This window comes from Myxine glutinosa, chromosome 10 (genome assembly GCF_964187855.1).
Source record: "Myxine glutinosa chromosome 10, kmMyxGlut1.1, whole genome shotgun sequence".
NCBI classification, from domain to species: domain Eukaryota; kingdom Metazoa; phylum Chordata; class Myxini; order Myxiniformes; family Myxinidae; genus Myxine; species Myxine glutinosa.
Window position 1 is genome coordinate 106,082,869 of NC_136270.1, and position 22,320 is coordinate 106,105,188.

Here is a 22,320-nt window from a genome sequence, read left to right on the forward strand (position 1 = left end):
TCGCCTTGCATTGCCTTTTTGATGTGTACCCTTGAGACCTTACCCCTCGCTCATCTGTCTTGTCCCCCCTTTTTTTGTCTCCCACATGAGGACCTGAGCGCCGTTGGGCGCCGAGGGGAGCGTGCGTGGGTCGGCCATTGTGCGCCCGAAATTCCCAGAACCAGCTGTCTGCATCGATGCACCACATTATGGACCACATGTCAGTGGCCGAGCACCACTTATGGACCCCATGGGTTGGGGCATGGCCCCTCTGCTGGAACCGGCCATGAGGGCCCGAAATCTTGCTGGCGGACCTTGGCCACAGGGCACCAATGCCCCACAGGTGAACCATACACATAGTCGGCCTGGTGGGCCATAAATAAATAAAAAGGACACATTGGGTGCAAGTTTTATTGAAAATAGGCCGCCAGTAAGCAAAGCAAAGAAAATGACAACAACTGGAAGAAATAATGATAACCAGCAGAGGGAGCCGAAGAGCAAGAGACACCTGCAGGGTTGGGTTTGTTGGTTTTATTTTATTCATTGAACAGTGGTGACTGCACTGATTGGTGCTTGAGGGTGTGTTGGTGCGTTATAGGTGCTTTTATGGTGCATTGATGCAGAGCAGACTGTCTCCCCCCCAGAAAGAACAATTACAGGTCCTGGGTTAGTTTTGTAAATAAAAATAGCGTCAGTGTAAATAATGCTCCCCACCGTCAGTGTATAGTTTGAAGACCATTCCGCAATTCGGTTAACTGTGGGTGAAAGTCTGTTAGGCAGGGTGCAATGGAGCAGCGGGACACATTTATTTATGTTTAAACTGTCGCACTCAGGGTCAGGTTAAAAATAGAGGGAACTACACCTATGTGTCACGCTAAAGCTAAAAGTTGTAGGCCCGGGACGTGCCTAAGAGGAGGAGAGTGCAGTGTTGTGGATATGAGGACTGTATATATATTTTTTATTGTGTGCTGTATGATTATTATTATTGTTGTTGTGCTGTGCCTCCTGCCTCCGGAGCTGTGTAAGATCAAAAGGGCGTCCCATAGTCCACAAGCATACACGTCAGCCAATCATAGGATATTCATGTTCGATAGTTATATCTTATTCTGTGTTTTAAGATAAGGCTGTGTCTCCCATTAATTGAAATACTCCATTGCACCAGTGAGAGAGAATAGATCCCCTTCCATTCCCATCCCCAAAAATCCCCATTTCCTTCACATCCCCCCTTTCGTGATTGCCGACCCTCGATTGCCATATTACATCCCCTCTCGTCATTGCTGAGCCTCGATTCCCAATCACCTCCCCTCCAATAACCGCCATTGACCACGAGGCTCGAGTCAGGGAAGAAAGGCGTGTCTCCACCTCGTCAGAGGAGGGGAGGGGCGCGCCCGCCCGTCGTCGTCCGGGGCGGAGCCCGAGGGTCGTGCGACCAGCCAGGGCCGAGGTGAGCGCCCCGATGGGCGTGTCCAAAGCGCCGGGGGCGTGATCGCTGGGGGGCGCTATAAAAGGGCGCAACCGGAAGGGTTGTAAAAAGAGAAGAAGAAAGAGAGATGCACTCTGGGTTGGAAAAAGAAGGGTTGTGAAGAGAGGAGGAGTTGGTTGCAAGGAGTTGGTCACAGTCGGTTGCCAGAGAGAGGAGTCGGTGGTGAGAAGTGAGAGAAGCAAGAAAGAGTTGAGGGTTGAGGGTTGAGGGACCAGACCAGTGAGACAAGTCCTGGGAACGCAGCGGACGGAGGCCGCCGCAGCCGCGCCACCCCACCGCCAAAGGGGGCCTGAACGGCGGTTCGGAGCAGGGCCGAAACGGAACGGCGGCTGCTGAACGCGCCGGTTGTGCTGCAAGACCCCCCCTTGGACCTTTCCTCTCCCGCCAGCCATCCACCTTCTGCCATCCCTGGCATTCCCCGCGTGAGTCAGCGTTCTGTTTGTTCTGTCCTGGGTAATAAGTTAAGTCTGTAGATAAGCTAAATTTGCACTGTGTCACCTGCGTCTTGTACTTGTAAATAAACTGAATTGCTTTTTGTTGCTTGTGTGTAAATAGTAGAAATAAATTTAGTAGTATTTCCAACCTTTTTGTCTTCGTTTTCCTCTTTGCATTGCGTCGTTTTCGTCTTTTCCCTCATTGAGCAGCTAGGGTGCGATACAACCAACGTTCGGGTGGAATCGGGTGAGTTTTGTTAGGTCGCGGTTTTAAACCACCGCTCGGTCTATAACATCCTAACCGCGATCTATAACAATATATTAGATATATATATATATATATTAGATATATATATATATATATTAGATATATATATATATATTAGATATATATATATATATTGTTGTGGATATGAGAATGTTTTTTTATTTTATTGTTGTGGTAAAATGTTGTTGTAAAAGGTTGTTGTAAAATATCACCCCTCCTCCCTCCGTTTGTGGTTGTATAAAGGTCAAAGGGCGTTCCCGTAGTTAGTCCATAAAACATACATGCAGGACACGATATATCTTTTTTGACAGTTATATCCTTATTATGTGTATTAGTGTAAGGCTGTGTCTTCCATTAATTGAAATACTCCATTGCACCAGTGAAAGAGAATAGATCCCCTTTCCTTCCCATCCCCAAAATCTCCCTTTCCTTCCCATCCCCAAAACCTCCATTTCCATATTACATCCCCTCTCGTCATTGCTGAGCCCTCGATTCCCAATCACCTCCCCTCCAATAACCGCCATTGACCATGTGCTTGAGTCGGAGAAGAAAGGCGTGTCTCCACCTCGTCAGAGGGGAGGAGGGGCGTGCCCGCCCGTCGTCATCCAGGGCGGAGCCCGAGGGTCGCGCGACCAACCAGGGTCGAGGTGAGCACCCCGATGGGCGTGTCCAAAACGCCGGCGGCGTAATCGCTGGAGGCGCTATAAAAGGCGCAAACGGAAGTGAGTAGTGAGTTGGTCTGAGACGGTTGCCAGAGGAGGGTCAGTGGTTGCGTTGGTTGCGGTGGTAAGAAGTCGGTGGTGAGAAGTGGTGGCGTCGAGGGGTCAGTGGTTGCGTTGGTCGCGTTGAGTTGTCAATGGTGAGGAGACACCAGGGCCAAGAGAGAGAAGGTGCCAAGGGCCATTACCAGCAGTTGCGCCAGAGACGGCAGACGCGCCCTGAGCTGAGCCAGAGAGGCAGCGTTGACTCCACCAGGCAGCTTCAACCCGTTACCCCGCGGGGACCAAATAGCGGTGGCATCAGTGGCCATCGAGGTCCAGCCGACGTCCCGTGCGGGATCAAGCCCGAACCATCTGCCCCCAGCTGAACCTTCCCATTCCTCCTTCCAACATTCATTCCATTCCATCCTTCTTGTATACGTGAGTTTGTTTTGTTCGTTCTGTCCCTGGGTATTTAATTAAGTCTGTAGGTAAGCTAGTATTTTCCCTGTGTCACCTGCGTCTTATGTGCTTGTAAATAAACGTGACTGCTCCTTTTTGCTTGTGTGTGTAAATAATAAACCCCATTACTCGTCTGTACGTCTTCTCGTTTTATTCCTTTTCCTCTTGCATTGCGTCGTTTTTGTCTTTTCCCTCATTGAGCAGCAGTGGTGCGATACGGCCAAAGTTCTGGGTGAATCGGGTGAGTCAGGGATCCTGTAACGGTCGCGGCAATACCAAACCGCTCAGTAACTAACATCTTAATCCGCGATCAGTAACAATATATATTAGATATATATATATATATATTAGATATATATATACACAAAGAATTAAGTTAAGCACCCCTACACAACGAATTAAGGTAAGCACCCCCTAATATATATTCTTTGTGTATATGTATACATTGGCATATATTCTAAGGTATGTGAGATCAAATAATGATTGGTATGACATTAGCAATTATCCATTGATGAAATTGAGTGATCAAAGTGAAAAAAGTGATTGGTTGAGTCAGTGATCCGATCACGTGGGTCCTACACACGTTATTGACGCAAAGATCGCTAGAGGTCTTCTCAGAACAATGACTGTACGTTAGAAAACATAAACGTCATCCACACTGTCCGTGATGGACCTATAGCTCCATACTTAAATTGAGGTGAAAATATGACTAAAATTCCCAAAAAATTTCACCTTAAATTATTCAGAATAAAATATTGAAAACGGCATGATTGTTATGTTTTTATGTGACCATAATATCACTTCTCCAGAAAATATAGCAATATCATGGGTATATTACACTGTTTTGACGACAACAAACTTGTAATGTGCGAGGTTGTAAAAAAAACGGGGGGGGGGGGGGTGCTTAACTTAATTCTTTGTGTATATATATATATTAGATATATATATATATTAGATATATATATATATATTAGATATATATATATATTGTTGCGGATATGGGATTTGGCCTCCATCCATATCCGCTTGTAAATATTCCCCTATTTCCCCAATACTCCCCAACTATCCCCAATCCCCCATTCCCTCGTCCCATTGCCTGTAAATAACACTCTGTAGAACCGACCTTCCCCTTTTTCCCCCATTAAATGTCGTGCCCAGGTCCACCGCATCTCACGTAGACAACTTTCGGACATCTTGCTAGTTATTCTTAGTCTATGTCAGTTAAGGACTCGTTTCCATTAATTCTGACTCTTCGTTGCACCAGAATGTGATTATATGGCACCAGTAGTGAGTTTAGGACCTTCCCCTACCTCCTCCCATCTTCTTCCCCAAACAACAACTACAACAACAACTACAACAACAACTACAACAACTACAACAACGGCGGCGCGGGGGAGTGTGCGTCCTCACACCGGCTCGGTTAGCCGCCATTGACCATGCGCTCCGACGGGGTTACCACGAAGGGGCTGGCTGTCAGCTCCTCGTCAAGGGCGGAGCCTGGTAACCCCCCCGCACCCAATAAGAAGGGCGGACCGATTCCATCTGGGGCGGAGCTAACGAGCCGAGGGCGTGTCACTCCCCGCCGGATATACGCAGCCACTTACCGGACGTGACGTGAGATGCGCCCCCAGCTTGGAAAAAGAAAGTCACCTTCGAGCGCTGAGTGAGACCTCCCGCATCTCTGGACCGGAGCGGGTCGATTCTGTCCTTGAGCCAAGAGTGCACCTTGAGCCATCGACTACCCGCTTTCCTTGCCATCAATCCCCGTGTGAGTCAGTTTTGTCCCGTTTGTCTGTCGTCTGTCGGGGCTAATATAAGAGTGTGTCTAAGTGCCTGCCTTTCTATGCTGTCCCTCTTGTCGTTGTAATCTGACCTTCCGCCCTAATATAACCTCCTCCGGAGGTCTTGAGAACCGTATCCCTGGTGTCGTGTCATTTTAATCCCAGCCGTTGTGTCCTTTTCCTTCATTGATTTAGCGTAGCGTGACTCGGCAACGTTCGAGTATAATCGGGTAACTTGTGCGGACACGGCGGCCATTCCGCTCGGCCCACCATAACATCAAAGTCGTGTCTGTAACAATATATTAGATATATATATATATATTAGATATATATATATATATATATTAGATATATATATATATATATTAGATATATATATATATATTAGATATATATATATATATATATATATATATATATATATAAAATGTATATATATATATATATATATATATATATATATATATATATATATATATATATATATATTAGATGGATAGATATAGATATCAGTCATTATGCGATTCCATACCATCACTGGTCAACCACCTTTAAGGTGTCCCATCCAGCTATCGCTCCACCTTAATGGGAGCGATAAGCACCGCCTGCCACACGGTACATGACCTCTGATATCCACTCATTATATGGAGTCGCCTGGATGTGGTTGGGAGTAACCAATCAGAATCTCTAATTTCAGTTTTCCAACTAATGAACGCATGCCGTGAACGGTGTATTTCACGGTTATTCACGGTGAACGGTTATTCGTGAGTGGTGTATTTCATGGCGTGCGCTCATTATTAGGTGTGCAGAGAGCAAAGCACAACCATCCACTATCACTTTGGGAACAAGAAGGTGCAAGAGGGAATGTTCGCTCTCAATGCCCAGATGCCAGACGAAAGATGTCGGCCATTCCAAGTCCTTTGTACGCGCCACTCCCTCGTCATCTTCCGCCGCCCCTATCTCATCCAACCAGTGCACGCCACCTCTGCCAGTGCTTGTCAATCAAAAAACCCCGACCCAATCACTGCTCTTCGAGGCATGGCTCTCGGCCTTGCCCACCCTGTGTCCTCACCACGTCGGGGTAATCAGCAGTAGTGCTTCATGCCTGGCTTCCGGTGGTTTTTATTAATTGGTGTGTTTAAATGTGGGATTCTGGCTAAGTGTCTAGTGTAGTGTCATAAGGACCAAGGGAATAGATTACAGAGGTAACGACACACAGGGGATTAATTTACCCATAATCCCTTGCTAATTAACAAGCCCCACTCCTCGTGATGGGGCGAAGGTACAAGCTTACACGACAGTCCGGTCTGCACACATTCCCTACTTATGCTACAGCAAGATGGTTCTTATTCTTCTTCACGACAGTCGGAGCACACTAATCTATACACACTACATGAACTAAGGTATCCCTACCCCCACAAATGCAACAATATATATATGCCCGCTTCAGTGGCAAGCCTCTCTCATGTGAACGCAAGGGAAAAGAATTGATGGCGCTCCAGCGTTGCTCCAACATCCGTCGTCAAGCAGGCAAATTCGCGGGTGGAAAAGGAAAAAGGTCCAAACGGAGCAAAAGGCAAGGGCAGAAGGGAGGTCCGGAAAGGAGAAAAGCCAAAGCGAGGAGGACCAAGGGAAGAGCTCAAGCGGAGGCGAAAACAGGCAGAGGCGAAGAAAGAAAATGTCCATCAGCGAGTCATTTTGCTGATCGTCTTCTGACGTCAGCTCTTTTCTCGAATCTTCGGTTGCGTTCGTCGCTTCTCATTGGCCGAGTGCTTGGCGCCCTGCTCCCATGCCATTGATCGGTGGCCAATCACAAGTCCTTCTTTACTCTCCAATCGGTGCTCTTGGTGTTGCTCGCCCCTCCCCCTTGTCAATCAAGAATCCTTCTGGGCGTGGCTATTGCCTGCCTTGCACGATGTCTGCTTGCCATGGCGCCGTTGTACGCGGCCGCTTCCTGCTTGTATTTCTGGTCAGTCCTTATGGTGGCGGGGGAATTAATGAATGTGGTGCGCTATTGGGCCTAGCTAATGGCTAAACCTAGCTAAATCAACAAGTCGATTTAAAAAAAAAAAAAAATTTTTTACAATCAAAATTCCTCATTCTTGTTTCTTTTTTGTCTAGGTTACAGCAGATGGACAAATTTGAACTGGTTGGCTGGGGTTCCACAACACTGGTGAATTTTGCCCTGATGGTGCGTACACAAAATGTAGTGATATGAAACATCATTTTTACGGCGTAGCCCAAAGGGCAAAGCCATTTCTAGAACAGTGTATGTATGTTTGTATGTATGTATGTATGTATGTATGTATGTCCACTCAAACGTACAGCAATCAGAGCTGAGGATCTGGTCACATGACAGGGTGATGTCATTACGGCATACAACGGCTGACTCCACACACTGCCATTTTGATTCTTATGCTGTCCAGGCCGAACATATCGTTGAACCTGTCATATATCGCAATCGCCATGCTCTACCTTCACATTTTTCATTCAGTGTGAAAGACAAACAAACTGATTGTTAAAATGACCATCAAATATTGAGAGCAAAGGCGTTACGGGTCTTCTAACGACACAGTCTGTATAGGCCTTAGGCTTCATGCCTTCATGCCTCACCTTCAGGCCGCTTAGGACAAATTAGCCCAGGTTTCTTAATACAGTAGTATCGTTTTCATAATAATAATAATAATAATAGCAACAGAGGTGTAACTAGGGTTGGTGTCACTCAGTGCGGTAACTCATGGTGCCCAACCCGCCCCCCATGGACCTCGTCCTGCACCAGACCAAACAGAATCCTTAGTAATGTTTTTTGTACTAATGTTACTCGTAAGTCCTAATTCCCGTATATCACTGAATATAATGGCAATAGTAGTGACATAAACAACTAGCAAAATTAAAATTACACCTTTAAATTACAATATCATACGCACAGCCTAAATGTATTTACATTTACATAGTTTCATGTGGTTAAAGTGAAAATTCGGTAAGAAAACAATATAATTCGAAGTAAAAACGTTTAAGAACTACATCAAAATTATGTTGATGTTAACGTTAAACTTTATTGTTACATGAGATACATTAATGGATTAGGTTTGCATAATCAATAACGGCCCAAATAATGTAGAACTTGTAGACAAATGCAAATGGAAATATACTCATAAATGAAATAATACCATAAAAATAAACAGGAACAAATACACAAGCATTTCAGCACGTAGTGAACATCTCGACTAATTCAGAACTTTCCTTTCCTGGCCTTCAAAGCTGCGAACTTGTGAATCACTTCATCAAAATCAATGCCTTTCGCCAACTCACTTTCAATAGATAATATCGCAAGATCGGAAAGCCTTGACTGTCCCATGGTAGATTGCAAATAGTTCTTTTTCAGGTTTTCAGCTTTTAAGTTTCAGCTTTTACCCCTCTACCCCAAGCTCCTCTCACATGAAGCCACAGACACACAAATCGTCAGAAATAATTTTAGGCTTGGTGAAAGGGTTGGGAGAGATTCTACGAAGTCCCATTCAGCTATGAATGTCAAAACGTCTAATGTTGCCCAATCTTTGGCTTCTTCCAGATCAATCTCTGCTGCTTTCAGGTGCCTTCTCAGCCTTGGTATTTCTATTAAAAGCTCACTCTCGGATACCTCATCATAGAAAGTGGTCAATTTTGGAATGGACACCTTTAACTCTTGTTCAGTGGCAGATATGAGACTCTTCACTTGAACAGCCTCAAACATGGCTGCTACTTCCTAGATGGCTCTTGATCTGATCTGGAGTTCAGAATGAAAGCGATCAATGCAATCAAGCAATGCCCTCTTATTTTCTTCTTGCAGAGTGCGTCCAGCATTGCTTGCCTGCCCCCCTGCCATCCTCTTCTTGAACCTGGCTCTTCTCTCTACTGCAATTCCATATTCGTCTGATTTTAAAAGTGCCTGTTCAATTGCATGCTCCACTAGGTAACTGTGCTCCTCGTGCAGAAAAAGTCTAGCGCCTCTAGCTTTGTCACCACCTTGTCGAGAGTTAAGCCCTTAGTCTGCAGGTACTGCTGTGTAAGATTAACTTCCTGAAGTACATCGCACCAGAAGTACAGGTAGCACAGAAAAGTGAAATCACAGACGGCAGGCAAAAGACCTTGTGCTGCTCCGGTTGTGTCCAAATTTTCATGTGGATCACAAAAAAAAAAACACCTTTAGAGGCCATTTTTCCCCGCAAGCGGGGCTTGGCCTTTTTCGGGAACTGTGGTTGTTGTTTTTCGGTCCCCTTTTTGAAGCAATGTTTTACGGCCGGATGCCCTTCCTGACGCCAACCCTTTTTGCCGCCTTTAACGACAAGCAGGGAATTACCAGTGAACTGGTACTCAATTTGCCGACCTCGGAAGGATGACAGGCTGAGTCAACCCCCCTGGCGTTAATTCAGCGATTGACCGGGATTCGAACCCAGGATCCTAGGATCCTTAGCCGGCACCCTAGCCACTAGCCCAACACCAGGGATGTAATGCTTACGTGGACTCTCTCCTCCCTCCCCGGTCTCTTCGATAGTAAAGCACTCCACATGCCCGGTGTGACAATGCATAGGTGGAAATGTTTTGATGCACACGCACGCTCGGTGTTCCGCCTTCCCCTCCGTTACTCATGTACGCATTCCCATTTGTATGATTTTGCATGCCCACAGCCCGACTGTCTTCTTGGGGGGGGGGGGGGGGGGGGAACAACAAAGAGCTTCAATCGCAGCCACAAACTTATCAAACCTTTCTTTAACTGGCTTAACTGCATCATGATGAGCACTCCAGCATGTTGTTGATAGCCTTTTCAATGACGCTCCAGTATGGTCAATTAACACATCCCATCGATTGGTGGAAGCAGCAAATAAAGAAAACATTGACCAACTATGGATCCTTAATAAATCTCCCGCAAGACTTCAGTGTTCACTCTCAGCATGATGTTCTCCGGTTCGTAGAACAAACATGGCCGCTACAAATCACGTCACCACATGATCACGCTCCAGATCGTGAAACTTATAAAGACTTCACTAATTAAAAGATGGAAATAGCTATAGGGCCTAACGTTGCCGGTGTACGTCACAAAAATCAATATGTAAAGTGCTGTTAAGAAAAACAAGGTGTGAACCACCGTTAAAACCTCATTCCCACAGCTGCTACACCGCCATAACCTTTAGCACAGCAAAACCGAAACGAAAGGTTTGCTTGGTTATGAAAACTCATCTGGTTGGCAGTCATTACAGTAATATTTCTTAGATTATATGAATACTAACAACAAAATTGTTTTGTAAAATCTTTCTACATTGAATTACAACATTATTAGTTACAACATTATTAGTAACTGAGCGGAAGCCTTTTTTATTTTCTCCTTCTTTTCCTTGAATTATTACTTCATTCTCAAAAAAGTTATTGATATAGGTTCACAAATACTAATTACCACAATATTGTAGCTAAAACACCAGAAAATTTGACAAAAGCAGCGACTATAAAAACACCAGCGACAACGAAAACAGCGCGTGCTTGTAGACGAAACCACGTGATTCGAAGCGTCATTGTAATTGGGTAATAATGACCGCTCTGACTGGAGCGCATTAGAAGGTTCAAAAAGTAAATTAGCATAGAGTTTTAGCCTTGTAGGTATATTGATACATGTAAGCTGGGCTTACGGAAAATGTTTTTGTTGTTATAACTAACTACAAGGATATTTTTTTATAAAAATTAATAAATTTCTTCTGAAACACTGCAAACATTTGGTGTCACCCAGTGCGGTGCGCACCCCCCGCACCCCCAGTGATGCCAGTGAATAGCAATGTTCATAATAATGTAGTAAATATAATCGCAACACTGCAATGCCTTTGTTGTGACTGCAAAGTTGCTGCATTGAAGCGGTGTATCGTTGGTTCATTGTTGACTCAGAACATATTGAATAAACCAGTGTCTCTTAATACAGTATTATCATTTTCGTAATAATAATAATATCATGAATCATAAAAATATATACTAAATATAATCATAACACTGCAATCCCTTTGTCGTGACTGAAAAGTTGCTGGATTGAAGCGGCGTATGGTTGGTTCATTGTCGACTCAAAACATATTGATTAAACCAGTGTCTCAATGCAATCTCTTGACTTCCATGGTGACCAAAAGCTTAGAGACTTAGAGTACTTAAAAATAAATAAATAATTAATACTGACATTATTTGTTAACTGGTATCCCGTCTCAGGTTAATTATTGTAAGTACTGCACAATCATACCTGTATATTAAAAGACTTCAAGGATGAATGCTTTACTGGTGGGTATGGGTGGGGGGAGGGAGGGGTAATGCGACTTTCAGGCCATTCTCTAGGTAGATATAAGTTAAGGTGTGCCAAGGAAAGTCCTTGCATGACAGAGGATGCCAAGTTGGCAACTTGCTTTGTAGGCCAACTTGAAATGTGGTTTGTCCAAGAAAGATCATGGCTGATGGTCTTTTTGGAGAGACCGCGTGATAGTGAGAGATTTGTCAGGATTGAAAGACATATTCCAAGTTTTTGATCAACAAGTGTTTGATAAATTCTCACAAGATCTGCAGAGAGGGAAGAGGCTGATGTCTATCTGAAGGATTAGGGATGCTATGGTGGAGGTTGGAGTCATCTGCAAAAGAGATAGAGGGTTTTCCAGAAAGTCAGGATGTGGCTGTTGCTTTCATGGGTATAGAGTTTGTGGAGCAAGGCGGGGTGCTCGACTCTATTGAATGATGAAGATGTGTTGAAAGCGCAGAAGCAGAATGGCCAGGGTAGAGTGATCAGATCTGAATCCAAACTGATGGTCTGAGATAAAGCCATTGGAGAAAAGGAGGATCTTTATATCAGCTGCAATGATGGATTCAATGACCTTGCTGATGATTGGAAGTAAGCTGATAGGTCTTTCGTTAAGTGGATCAGTTTTTTGCACCATGTCTTTGTAATGCAGTGATTTTAGCTGACTTCCTAGCAGATGGAAGATGACCAAGGGAAAAAGATAGGGCGAACGGGGCAGAAGGAGGATGTATTAGAGCAGTAGAGCAGGTTTTTAAGACACTAGTGCTGATGCTGCCCAGGCGAAGTGCAGAATCAGAATCAGAGTTGAGGGTTGTGTTACATATTTATGTGAATGTATGTGAATTACTATTCAGGGCTTTGCTTATCAATGTGTAGTCGATTAAAGGTTGTTGTGATTAAAGGGTCAGGAGCCCTTCTGAGAAAAAGGAGACCGGAAACGGAAGAAGAAAAGACACGAGGTCCTGGAGAAGCGACGATTCTTTTTCTTCCTCGCCGAGCTCGGAGGCGAGCGGTCTCGATTGAGCAACGTAACAGAATCGGCGTTTAAAAGCCCGTCTGGCGAGAGGAGTTACCGGGACGGGTAACTACCCTTTGACACGTCAAGTCACCGTGGGTTCGTGCACGGAACCAAGCAGCTGGCACAGTTTGCCTCACCGTCTACAAGGCCGCTTACGGGTCGCACCTTGGACCGCGCGCGCTGGGCAAGCCGCGTGTTGCTTTGCCTGCTTTCCCTGCTTTACTTTACCCGCTTTGCTTGGCCAGGAGGTGCGCGCTGCAGCCGTGGTTCCCGGTACGGGACGTGCCCGGGGAAAGCACGTCAGGAAGGGTCCGTTCAACCGCCCACGTGCGGAGATCGAACTACAGGAGTACGGAGACATTGAGAGAGACATTGACCATGGAGGGAGTCGGGAGTGGGGCTCACGTGAGGATTGTATAAGATGGCCATCTTAGAGTTAATGTAGATGAGTTTACATCTTTGTACTATTGATTGCTGATTGTTGATGGTTGATTGCTCGGGGAATATATCATTGATTATTCCGGATCCTTGGTGTGGGGTTTTTTCTTGGTTGGAATTAATATTGATTGCGTTACGAAAGCGCATAAATAATAGATCTTTCTGGCGGAGTTCCTCTCACGGTCCGGGGGTCACCGAGACCAGGTAGTCACCGGGAGGACCACGTAACAGAATTGGGGGCTCGACCAAATTACGATTTGCGGATTCGCAATTGGGTCTACGTCCGGGATCTAAAATTGTATAAAATAATAAAACAATATTTTTATTGATTAAAATTTATTAATTAAGTATTAATTGGTAAATTTTTGGGGAAATTGGGGTAAAGTCTTGGGTGAAGGTTAACAGGTGTTAACGATAGGTACCATGGCGTTTGTGGCACAGAACTTTGCGGTAACCCCGAGTGAGGCACAGTTCCGAGCGTTACTAAAGTCGGACCTCTTGAAATTGGCCAAACATTTTAACTTGGAGGTCCCAACTAATTTGAGGAAGGCAGAGTTGCAGACCACGGTGATACAGTCTATGGTGGGATTAGGAACATGGGACGAGTTAGCCTGGCAGTGGCTACCCGAAGAACCAGAAGACGTTGAGCTCCGGAAACTGGAGTTGCAATTACGGAGCCAGGAACGGATTAAAGAAGAAGAAAGGAAAGCAGAAGAGAGGAGAGAAGAGAAACAAGCAGAGGAAAGGAGAGTGGAACGAGAACTCCAGGAAAGGTTAAAAGAAGAAGAAAGGAAAGCAGAAAAGGAAAGAGCAGAAGAAGAAAGGAAAGCAGAAAAGGAAAGAGCAGAAGAAGAAAGGAAAGCAGAAAAGGAAAGAGCAGAAGAAGAAAGGAAAGCAGAAGAGAGGAGAGAAGAGAAACAAGCAGAGGAAAGGAGAGTGGAACGAGAACTCCATGAAAGGTTAGCAGAAGAAGAAAGGAAAGCAGAAAAGGAAAGCGCAGAAGAAGAAAGGAAAGCAGAAAAGGAAAGAGCAGAAGAAGAAAGGAAAGCAGAAGAGAGGAGAGAAGAGAAACAAGCAGAGGAAAGGAGAGTGGAACGAGAACTCCATGAAAGGTTAGCAGAAGAAGAAAGGAAAGCAGAAAAGGAAAGCGCAGAAGAAGAAAGGAAAGCAGAAAAGGAAAGAGCAGAAGAAGAAAGGAAAGCAGAAGAGAGGAGAGAAGAGAAACGAGCAGAGGAAAGGAGAGTGGAACGAGAACTCCAGGAAAGGTTCGAAGGAAGAAAAGCAGAGGAGAGGAGAGCTGCAAGGGACCTCGAAGCAGAGGAGAGAAAAGCGGAAAGGGAATTAAAGGAACGTGACATGGAGCTTCAGCAAGAAATTAAATTCAAGGAGCTGGAGTTAATGAGAGAACGGGGAGAGGGACCACCCTTGCTGACGGGGTCGACACCTAGCCAGAACACCTGGGATGTGGGCAGACATGTGAGGCTGGTTCCACCCTTCAGTGAAAAGGAAGTCGCTAAATTTTTTCCACACTTTGAGAAAGTGGCTCGACAGTTAAACTGGCCGGAGGAGGCCTGGACCATACTAGTACAAAGTGTGCTGGTGGGAAAACCTCAAGAGATTTATTCGGCGCTACCAATGGACCAATGTGCAGATTATGAGGTATTGAAGAAGCACATCCTCAAAGCCTATGAGTTGGTTCCGGAAGCTTACCGGCAAAAATTCAGGAATGCCAGGAAGAGGGAGAGTGAGACCCATGTGGAGTTTGCCAGAGTGAAAGAAAACATGTTTGATCGGTGGTGTGAGTCAAAAGGAGTCGGGAACGACTTCGAAGCATTGCGTGACCTGATGCTGGTGGAGGAATTTCAACAGTGTGTCCACGAGGACATCAAAGTGTAGCTGCAGGAAAAGAAAGTACCGAAGTTGTGGGACGCAGCCACCCTGGCAGATGATTATGCCTTAACACACCGGATAGGGTCCACGAACCTAACTCCTCGCCTAGATCTCCGCAGGGGAGGTGGGGAACTGCAGGTGCGGAGAACGACAATACATGGCGGCGGCCTCGAGAGGATTATGGGGACAACGCGGATACCCCACCTGTTCAAAATCAGAGGGCTGCGGGCCCAAGACAAACTTATTTTTCGGGGGGCCCGAGGCAGACCACGAGTTTTTCCTCCGGGCCTACTTGCGCTTTTTGCAAGAAACCTGGACACTTGATGTCCAGTTGTTACCTCATGAAAAGGGAAGACCCAGAGCGGAGTCTGACTAGTACAACTCCGAATGCGATGGCAAACGTAAGAAATCGCCCACAGAAGAGTTACCAACCATTTATTTATGAGGGGTTGGTCTCACTCAAGGGAGACTTGACTAACCCAAGACCGGTTAGGGTTTTGAGGGACACAGGAGCCCATCAATCCTTAATGCTTGAAGGCATTTTGCCAGTGTCAAAGAGTACCGCAACTGGTGATAGTGTTCGGTTACAAGGGATCGGTGGCTGTGTTAGTGCCCCACTTCATGTCATCCATTTGGAATCCGATTTGGTGTCAGGACCGGTCACCGTCGGTTTACAAGCCACGCTTCCTGTAGAGGGAGTATCTGTGATTATCGGAAATGATTTGGCCTGGGGGCAAATTTATGGTAACCCGAGGGTTGGTAAAGAGCACAGCAGGGAAAATAACACCCCACCAGCTCGGGATGGCGACAAAAGTTCCAAGTTATTTCTCGGGGGACTGAACTTCAACACAGAGGAAGAAGTTCTGACCTCTGTCTTCAACAGATTTGGGCCGCTGGTGGAAGTGCGGGTGGTAAAAGACAGGGAAACGCAACGGTCAAGAGGGTTCGGCTTTGTCACGTTTGCAAGCACAAGAGACGCCAGAGAGGCAGAGAAGAATTGGAATGGTAAGGATTTGGAGGGTCGGACCATAACAGTAGGGAAGGCATTTCGTAGGCGTCGAGAGGTCTACAGAAGAGGACCACTTGGCAGGAGTTTTGGGGTTGGCAGCAGCCGATATTACTATGGAGGCTCCCAGAGTTACGGCACCTCCCGAAAGAATGAATGTCAGAGCACTGGCCGAGAAGGAGACCGCCAGTCAGGTAACGGCTGGGACAAGGGGTCCCACCGTAACTGTTAGGAGTCTGGAGAAGTTGAAGCACTATATACGGGGGAGCCGCCGAGCCGAGGCTCCTACACGGACTAACCGTGAACGCCACGTTCTTAAAGGCGTCCAGGTAGTGAACTTTCCTGCACGGACTAACCGTGAACTCCACATTCCTTAAGGCGTCCATGTAGGAATACTCCGCTGGGCCTCCCGAAAAAGTGCTATAGAGAGGTTTAAATTTGGGGGCTTTGGGTCACCACCTCTTAACCGTCATTCAAGAGAAACTAGAAGTGGTTGACGCTTGGTCCAGAGGGAATTAATCTAGGGGATTGTGTGAAATTTTGTTGCTTTATTTTTAAGTGATGACTGTGCCCGGGGGGAACTGATGAGTTTGGGGGGGGGTGAGTTATCTGGTTTGTTTATCCAAGTTGGCCGGCAAAGAAAGTTTTCGCTGGGTTCAAACTTTCTTTCTTGAAGGGGGGGAGTGTTGCATATTTATGTGAATGTATGTGAATTACTATTCAGGGCTTTGCTTATCAATGTGTAGTCGATTAAAGGTTGTTGTGATTAAAGGGTCAGGAGCCCTTCTGAGAAAAAGGAGACCGGAAACGGAAGAAGAAAAGACACGAGGTCCTGGAGAAGCGACGATTCTTCTTCTTCCTCGCCGAGCTCGGAGGCGAGCGGTCTCGATTGAGCAACGTAACAGAATCGGCGTTTAAAAGCCCGTCTGGCGAGAGGAGTTACCGGGACGGGTAACTACCCTTTGACACGTCAAGTCACCGTGGGTTCGTGCACGGAACCAAGCAGCTGGCACAGTTCACCTCACCGTCTACAAGGCCGCTTACGGGTCGCACCTTGGGCCGCGCGCGCTGGGCAAGCCGCGTGTTGCTTTGCCTGCTTTACTTTACCCGCTTTGCTTGGCCAGGAGGTGCGCGCTGCAGCCGTGGTTCCCGGTACGGGACGTGCCCGGGGAAAGCACGTCAGGAAGGGTCCGTTCAACCGCCCACATGCGGAGATCGAACTACAGGAGTACGGAGACATTGAGAGAGACATTGACCATGGAGGGAGTCGGGAGTGGGGCTCACGTGAGGATTGTATAAGATGGCCATCTTAGAGTTAATGTAGATGAGTTTACATCTTTGTACTATTGATTGCTGATTGTTGATGGTTGATTGCTCGGGGAATATATCATTGATTATTCCGGATCCTTGGTGTGGGGTTTTTTCTTGGTTGGAATTAATATTGATTGCGTTACGAAAGCGCATAAATAATAGATCTTTCTGGCGGAGTTCCTCTCACGGTCCGGGGGTCATCGAGACCAGGTAGTCACCGGGAGGACCACGTAACAGTTGTCAGAAACTTATCTTCCTTCTCAGTTGAAAATGACAGATTGCAAAAGCAGTTGTGTGTGACTGGATGGGGACATAGGGTGGGTATAGGGAGTGAGGGGTTGAGGAAACAGGATTTGGAAGTAAGCATAATGGGGCCATTTGGCCTTCTCACGACCAGTCAGCTGTGGTGCCACATGTTTATAATGTCTACGTGAAATGACCATGACAGTGGCTGAGCAATACAATTCTTCTGTTCTTGAATAGTATGGAAACATTGTTCATAATGCATAATGCAGTGCAAGTCTATTACACAGGAATACATTGGCAACTTGTCGTGGGTTGAAGCATATTCTTTCTCAAGACAGGAGGTGAAAGAGAACTGCAAGTCACTGCGTAGCATCTCCTTGGAAGGTGTGGCTTTGGCGAAGGATGCTGACTTGGCCACACTCGCGAAGGAATGCCCTAATTTGCAGGCACTCCATCTCAAAAATACTCGGGTAAGCAGTAATTGTTGCTTTGTAAATTGACCACAAGTGAAAAGCATGTTCTTATTTTTTAATGCACGAGAACCCTGGCTTCATCGACTTGTTTTCAGTGGCCACCTATCTATCTGAGTGATATTTGAAGCTCACTGATGTATAACACATTCTTGTGATGGCAAAAACAATAACTAATATAATGTCAACGGCAAATGGTATCGTGAGACACATTTCTTGTCTGGTGAGGAATTATACCTTGACGTCTGACATGCAATTCACATCTACATGAGGAAAGGCACACCTACACAACACGAACTCTATGCAACTTAATATTTATCAACCCACCTCAGTGACTTACCAAGCTATAATCTATATAATAATAGCGTAAGGACTCGACTTTGTTATCCCTTTTACGCCGCACCCAGTGACCCGATGCCCACAGCACTCATGGATTTACGATCTACGAACCGCGCTCTTTGTTTATCACGTACAACCATACTCGAAAAATCTGAATTAGCCGACGTTGGGGCCCAAAAGCATCCGATTAACTGCCGATACGACACCATCTTACGACGCCATCGTATTGGCGTCTGCTGGGCGAAGGCGATGCGAGCCGTCCGCTGATTGGACAGTCGAGTGGTGTGAACATGGGTGGTGTGAACCAAATGGTCTTTTTATTCCCTTGAACATTTTAAATTAGGATATATAAGGAAACGTCTTTATCGTCATTTTAATAAAGTTAAATGGAGTGACGTTGCGATACTCGGGGTGCGTTGCATAAATCCTCGTAACTCAGAGAGGTGTAGCAGGTGGCGAGACGTAAGGAAGCTTAAAGATAACGAGCTGAAAACAGACGAACGATATGTCAATCCCTTTCTACACCGAACGGAAATAAAAGTATGAGAGCGGGAAGGCATGGCCTGAGCACTTCGAGCAGAGAGGACTGATTGGACTTAACTTAAAGAGAAAAAATTGGAGCTTAACGGAAGAAGAAGATCCCATGAGCGCTCCCCTATGCCATCCATAATGGTACACTCTATCCATACACCACATCCTCCCTTCCGTGGATGTTCCACGGGTTTCGGCTAGTAACAATAATAATAATAATAATGAATTTATTGTCATATATGTGCAATACACATGACGAGAATAGAACCATGTTCCACACCTTGAGTTCAAGAGATAACAAGATTTAATGATGAACCAATATCACAGCGCTGTGGAGGGTGTAAGAGTCATACCATTCACAATTGAACAGCATGGCCACATACACTCCTAGAAAATTGGCAACCCAGAGTTTCTTTATATACACAGAATTATACAAAAAATCTCCGCTGAAAAATGAGCACTGACAAAGGAAAAACTGGCTCGACATCCCCCCCCCCCCCCCCCCCCGAGAACCTATCTTCTTTGGCATGAGCAAAGGGCAAGATGCGGGAGGGAGAAAGAGCACCGTGACATTCTCAAAACTTATCTTCCATGTTGGCTTTTGGTCAAGGACAGACAGACGCGTTTTCACTAGGGGGTCTAACAGAGCAAGCAGTTTCACTATCTTTCTACATTTTTTGGCACAGTTGGACAATAAAACATAGTTCAAAACAAGAGGGAACATAGTAAGCTTAATCCTTTTCACAAAGCAACCATTATTAAATGCAAACCACAATTACATAAGGCACAATAAAAGGCATGATCTCGACACACATACAACGAGAAGTACTATGACAGTGTGTGCTGAAGAATTACATTGAAAAAGAAATAGATTCATTGTGAGTAGAGAGCCTTAAAACAGCATTTGGTGATTAAATGAAATGAGTGGCATAGTTTAAAATATCCATAACCATCTTTAGATGTTCACAAAACTTTAGACACAGATTTGTTGAGGGTGCGGATTGCAGTTGTGTAAAAGCTGTCGTGCAAGCGATTACAGTTGTTTTTCATGGAATGATAACATTTACTCGAACGGAGAAGTTCAAAAATATTATGCGCTGGGTGGAACTCATCTTGGAAGATAGCTTTTGCTCTTTTCGCTACCCGACTGGACAATAGACTCTCGGTGGAAAGCAGATCACATCCAATAATTTTCTAAGAAGTTTTTTACTATCATGTCAGGCCCCCAACGGTTGTGTCGTCTGCAAATTTCACCACCAGTGAGCTATCGGATGATGTGACACAATCTTGAGTGAACAATGAATAGAGCATCGGGGATAAAACACAGCCCTGCGGTGCTCCGGTATTCAGGGTGATCATCTGAGAAATTTTCGAACCAATTTTGACCACCTGTGGTCTGTCCAAAAGAAAATCCAAAATCCAGTTACAAATCAAACCATCAAGACCAAGTGTATCGCGTTTAAAATGAAGTTTGTGAGGTGAAATGGTATTGAACGCAGAACGAAAATCCAAGAAAAGTAACCTGGCATAGGTAGATGTACGTTTATCAAGATGTTTTAACACGCGATGGAGAGTGAGTGAAACAGCATCATCAACTGAACGATTACAGCGATAGGCAAACGGATAAGGGTCATGTAAGTGAAGCAGGAAGAACAGATTTCAGGTACTGCAAGACTAGACGTACAAAATATTTCATAATAATGAATGTGAGCACAACTGGTCATTTTAGGCAACTCACTGCAGAACACTTTGTCAAAGAGATAATTCTGGACTTTTTCAAAACATGGGGAGTTTTACAAAGCTGAAGTGACCAGTTGAAAAGTAAAGTTAGAATGGGCGACAGTTCATGAGCACAATACCGCAGCAGGTCGGGGCTGATACCATCGAGACCAGTTGCTTTCCTGACCTCCAAATTCCTCAGAATGTGTCGAGTGTCATTTTCAGAGATCACAAAAGCTTTTGGAGACACTTCCTCTGTGGTTGGTGCTGTTCTCACCTGGCGATTGTATCGGCTGTAAAAATGATTGCGTTTGTCGGACAATGGGTCGTCGTCATTCATTAGAGATTTCGACTTCGGCTTGTAACCAGTGATCATGTGGAGAGTTACTTAGCCAGAGTTACTTCGTTACTTAGCATTCACACTCATGATGTTCTCCTCCAGTTTTCTGGGTAGCTTGGCATTTTTCATGGCCTTGTGTAACTCGTATTTGGCTTTATTGTACTCCACATCATTTCCTGATCTAAAAGCGTCTTCCTTGGCATGGAGTTTGCTGCGAACTGATTTATTGAATAAGGGATTTTTGTTACAATATGTAGTCAATGTTTTTGTTCCGAAGCAAATTTCCTGGAAGAATTTTATGTAGTCCAAGATGACATCAGAGCAATCATCAATGTCAGCGGCACTTTCCGTGAAGACGCTCCAATCTGTGCAGGTATAGCAACCACGCAAGCTCTCAATAGCATTTGGGGTCCATTGGGGCAGGGGCACCAAACATTTCATGGGCTTCTGGTGCTTCAGTTGTTGTCGGTAAGCAGGAACAAGATGGATCATGTTGTGGTCCGAATCACTGAGTGGGGCATGCTGCAGAGAACGATGTACACACTTGATCATCGTGTAGCAATGATTCAAACACATGTCCTTTCACCTGTTACAAGTAATATGCTGATATAATTTTTGGTAATCCCTTCCGGAAATTGGTATGATTGAAATCTCCAGCAATGATGGATAGTTCTTCTGGATTTACGTTTTCATGTTGAGTAATAATGACCAAAAGCTGTTTAATGGCAAATGCTGCATTGACTTCAGGGGGTATATAAACAGCAGTTAAGATTAAAGAAGAAAATTCACATGGAATGTAAAAAGACCGACAACGAATTATGAGAGTTTCCAACTCTGGCATGCAGGAATGAGAGATAATCTTGGTGTCCGTGCACCATGAATTGTTCACCAGGAAACACAATCCACCTCCTTTCTCCTGTTTTACTGATACGAATACACCATCAGAACGATGAAGCATGAATCCGGGAATCTGTACAGCAACATCAGGGATGGATGGATTAAGCCAAGTTTCTACGACCAGGAAACAAAATATTTAATGGACTGACGGACAGAAATGGCCTTGACAATACCACTTCTGGGTAGAATATAATAACAGCACAGCCAACCAAGAATTGCACAAGTATTGCACAAGTATTACACTGATCGTACAAAGCTAAAAACACTATAGAGCAAAATGAGTATTATTTTTTGTTGTTGTTGCAATGTGTGCATGCTTTTGGTTGTGTATCTCTTGCATTCATTCACACCAGTATGGAGTACCCAACAATGAAGTAATTGAGAGTTCACAAGTATCGAGTTCAAGTAACAAGTATCAAGTTTGAGACTTGTAAACTTGGTTTGTCACTTTTTTACATGAATAATAAAATTTCATTTACCAGATTTGGTCTGGCTCGGTATGTTTCATGGCTAATTGTCAGTTTTGTCACCATGTTTTATGAATCAGAGTAACACTGGCAACTTTCCATGGTGCAGTCAGGTGGCTTTGACCTGGGAAAGAGCAGGGAAGGGGAACAGAGCAGATAAACAAGCCTTTGGGATTAAAGTGTTGATGCTATCAGGTCCATTAAGGCTGGAGGAGTGAAGGCTCAAGAGGAATTTCTCTACTTGGCAA

The 22,320-nt window shown here is 45.1% G+C and overlaps 1 protein-coding gene across 5 annotated transcripts in view; it reads left to right on the forward strand.

The window, feature by feature from the left end:
- The window catches only part of FBXL6 (F-box and leucine rich repeat protein 6), a 122,837-nt gene that overhangs the window by 42,637 nt on the left and 57,880 nt on the right, over positions 1-22,320 (forward strand). For all 5 annotated transcript variants that reach the window (XM_068126337.2, XM_068126336.2, XM_078785977.1 and 2 more), the window contains 2 exons: positions 7,227-7,296; positions 17,648-17,779. In XM_068126337.2, the coding sequence (XP_067982438.2) occupies positions 7,227-7,296; positions 17,648-17,779 (202 nt within the window). The remainder of the gene's footprint in view (positions 1-7,226; positions 7,297-17,647; positions 17,780-22,320) is intronic.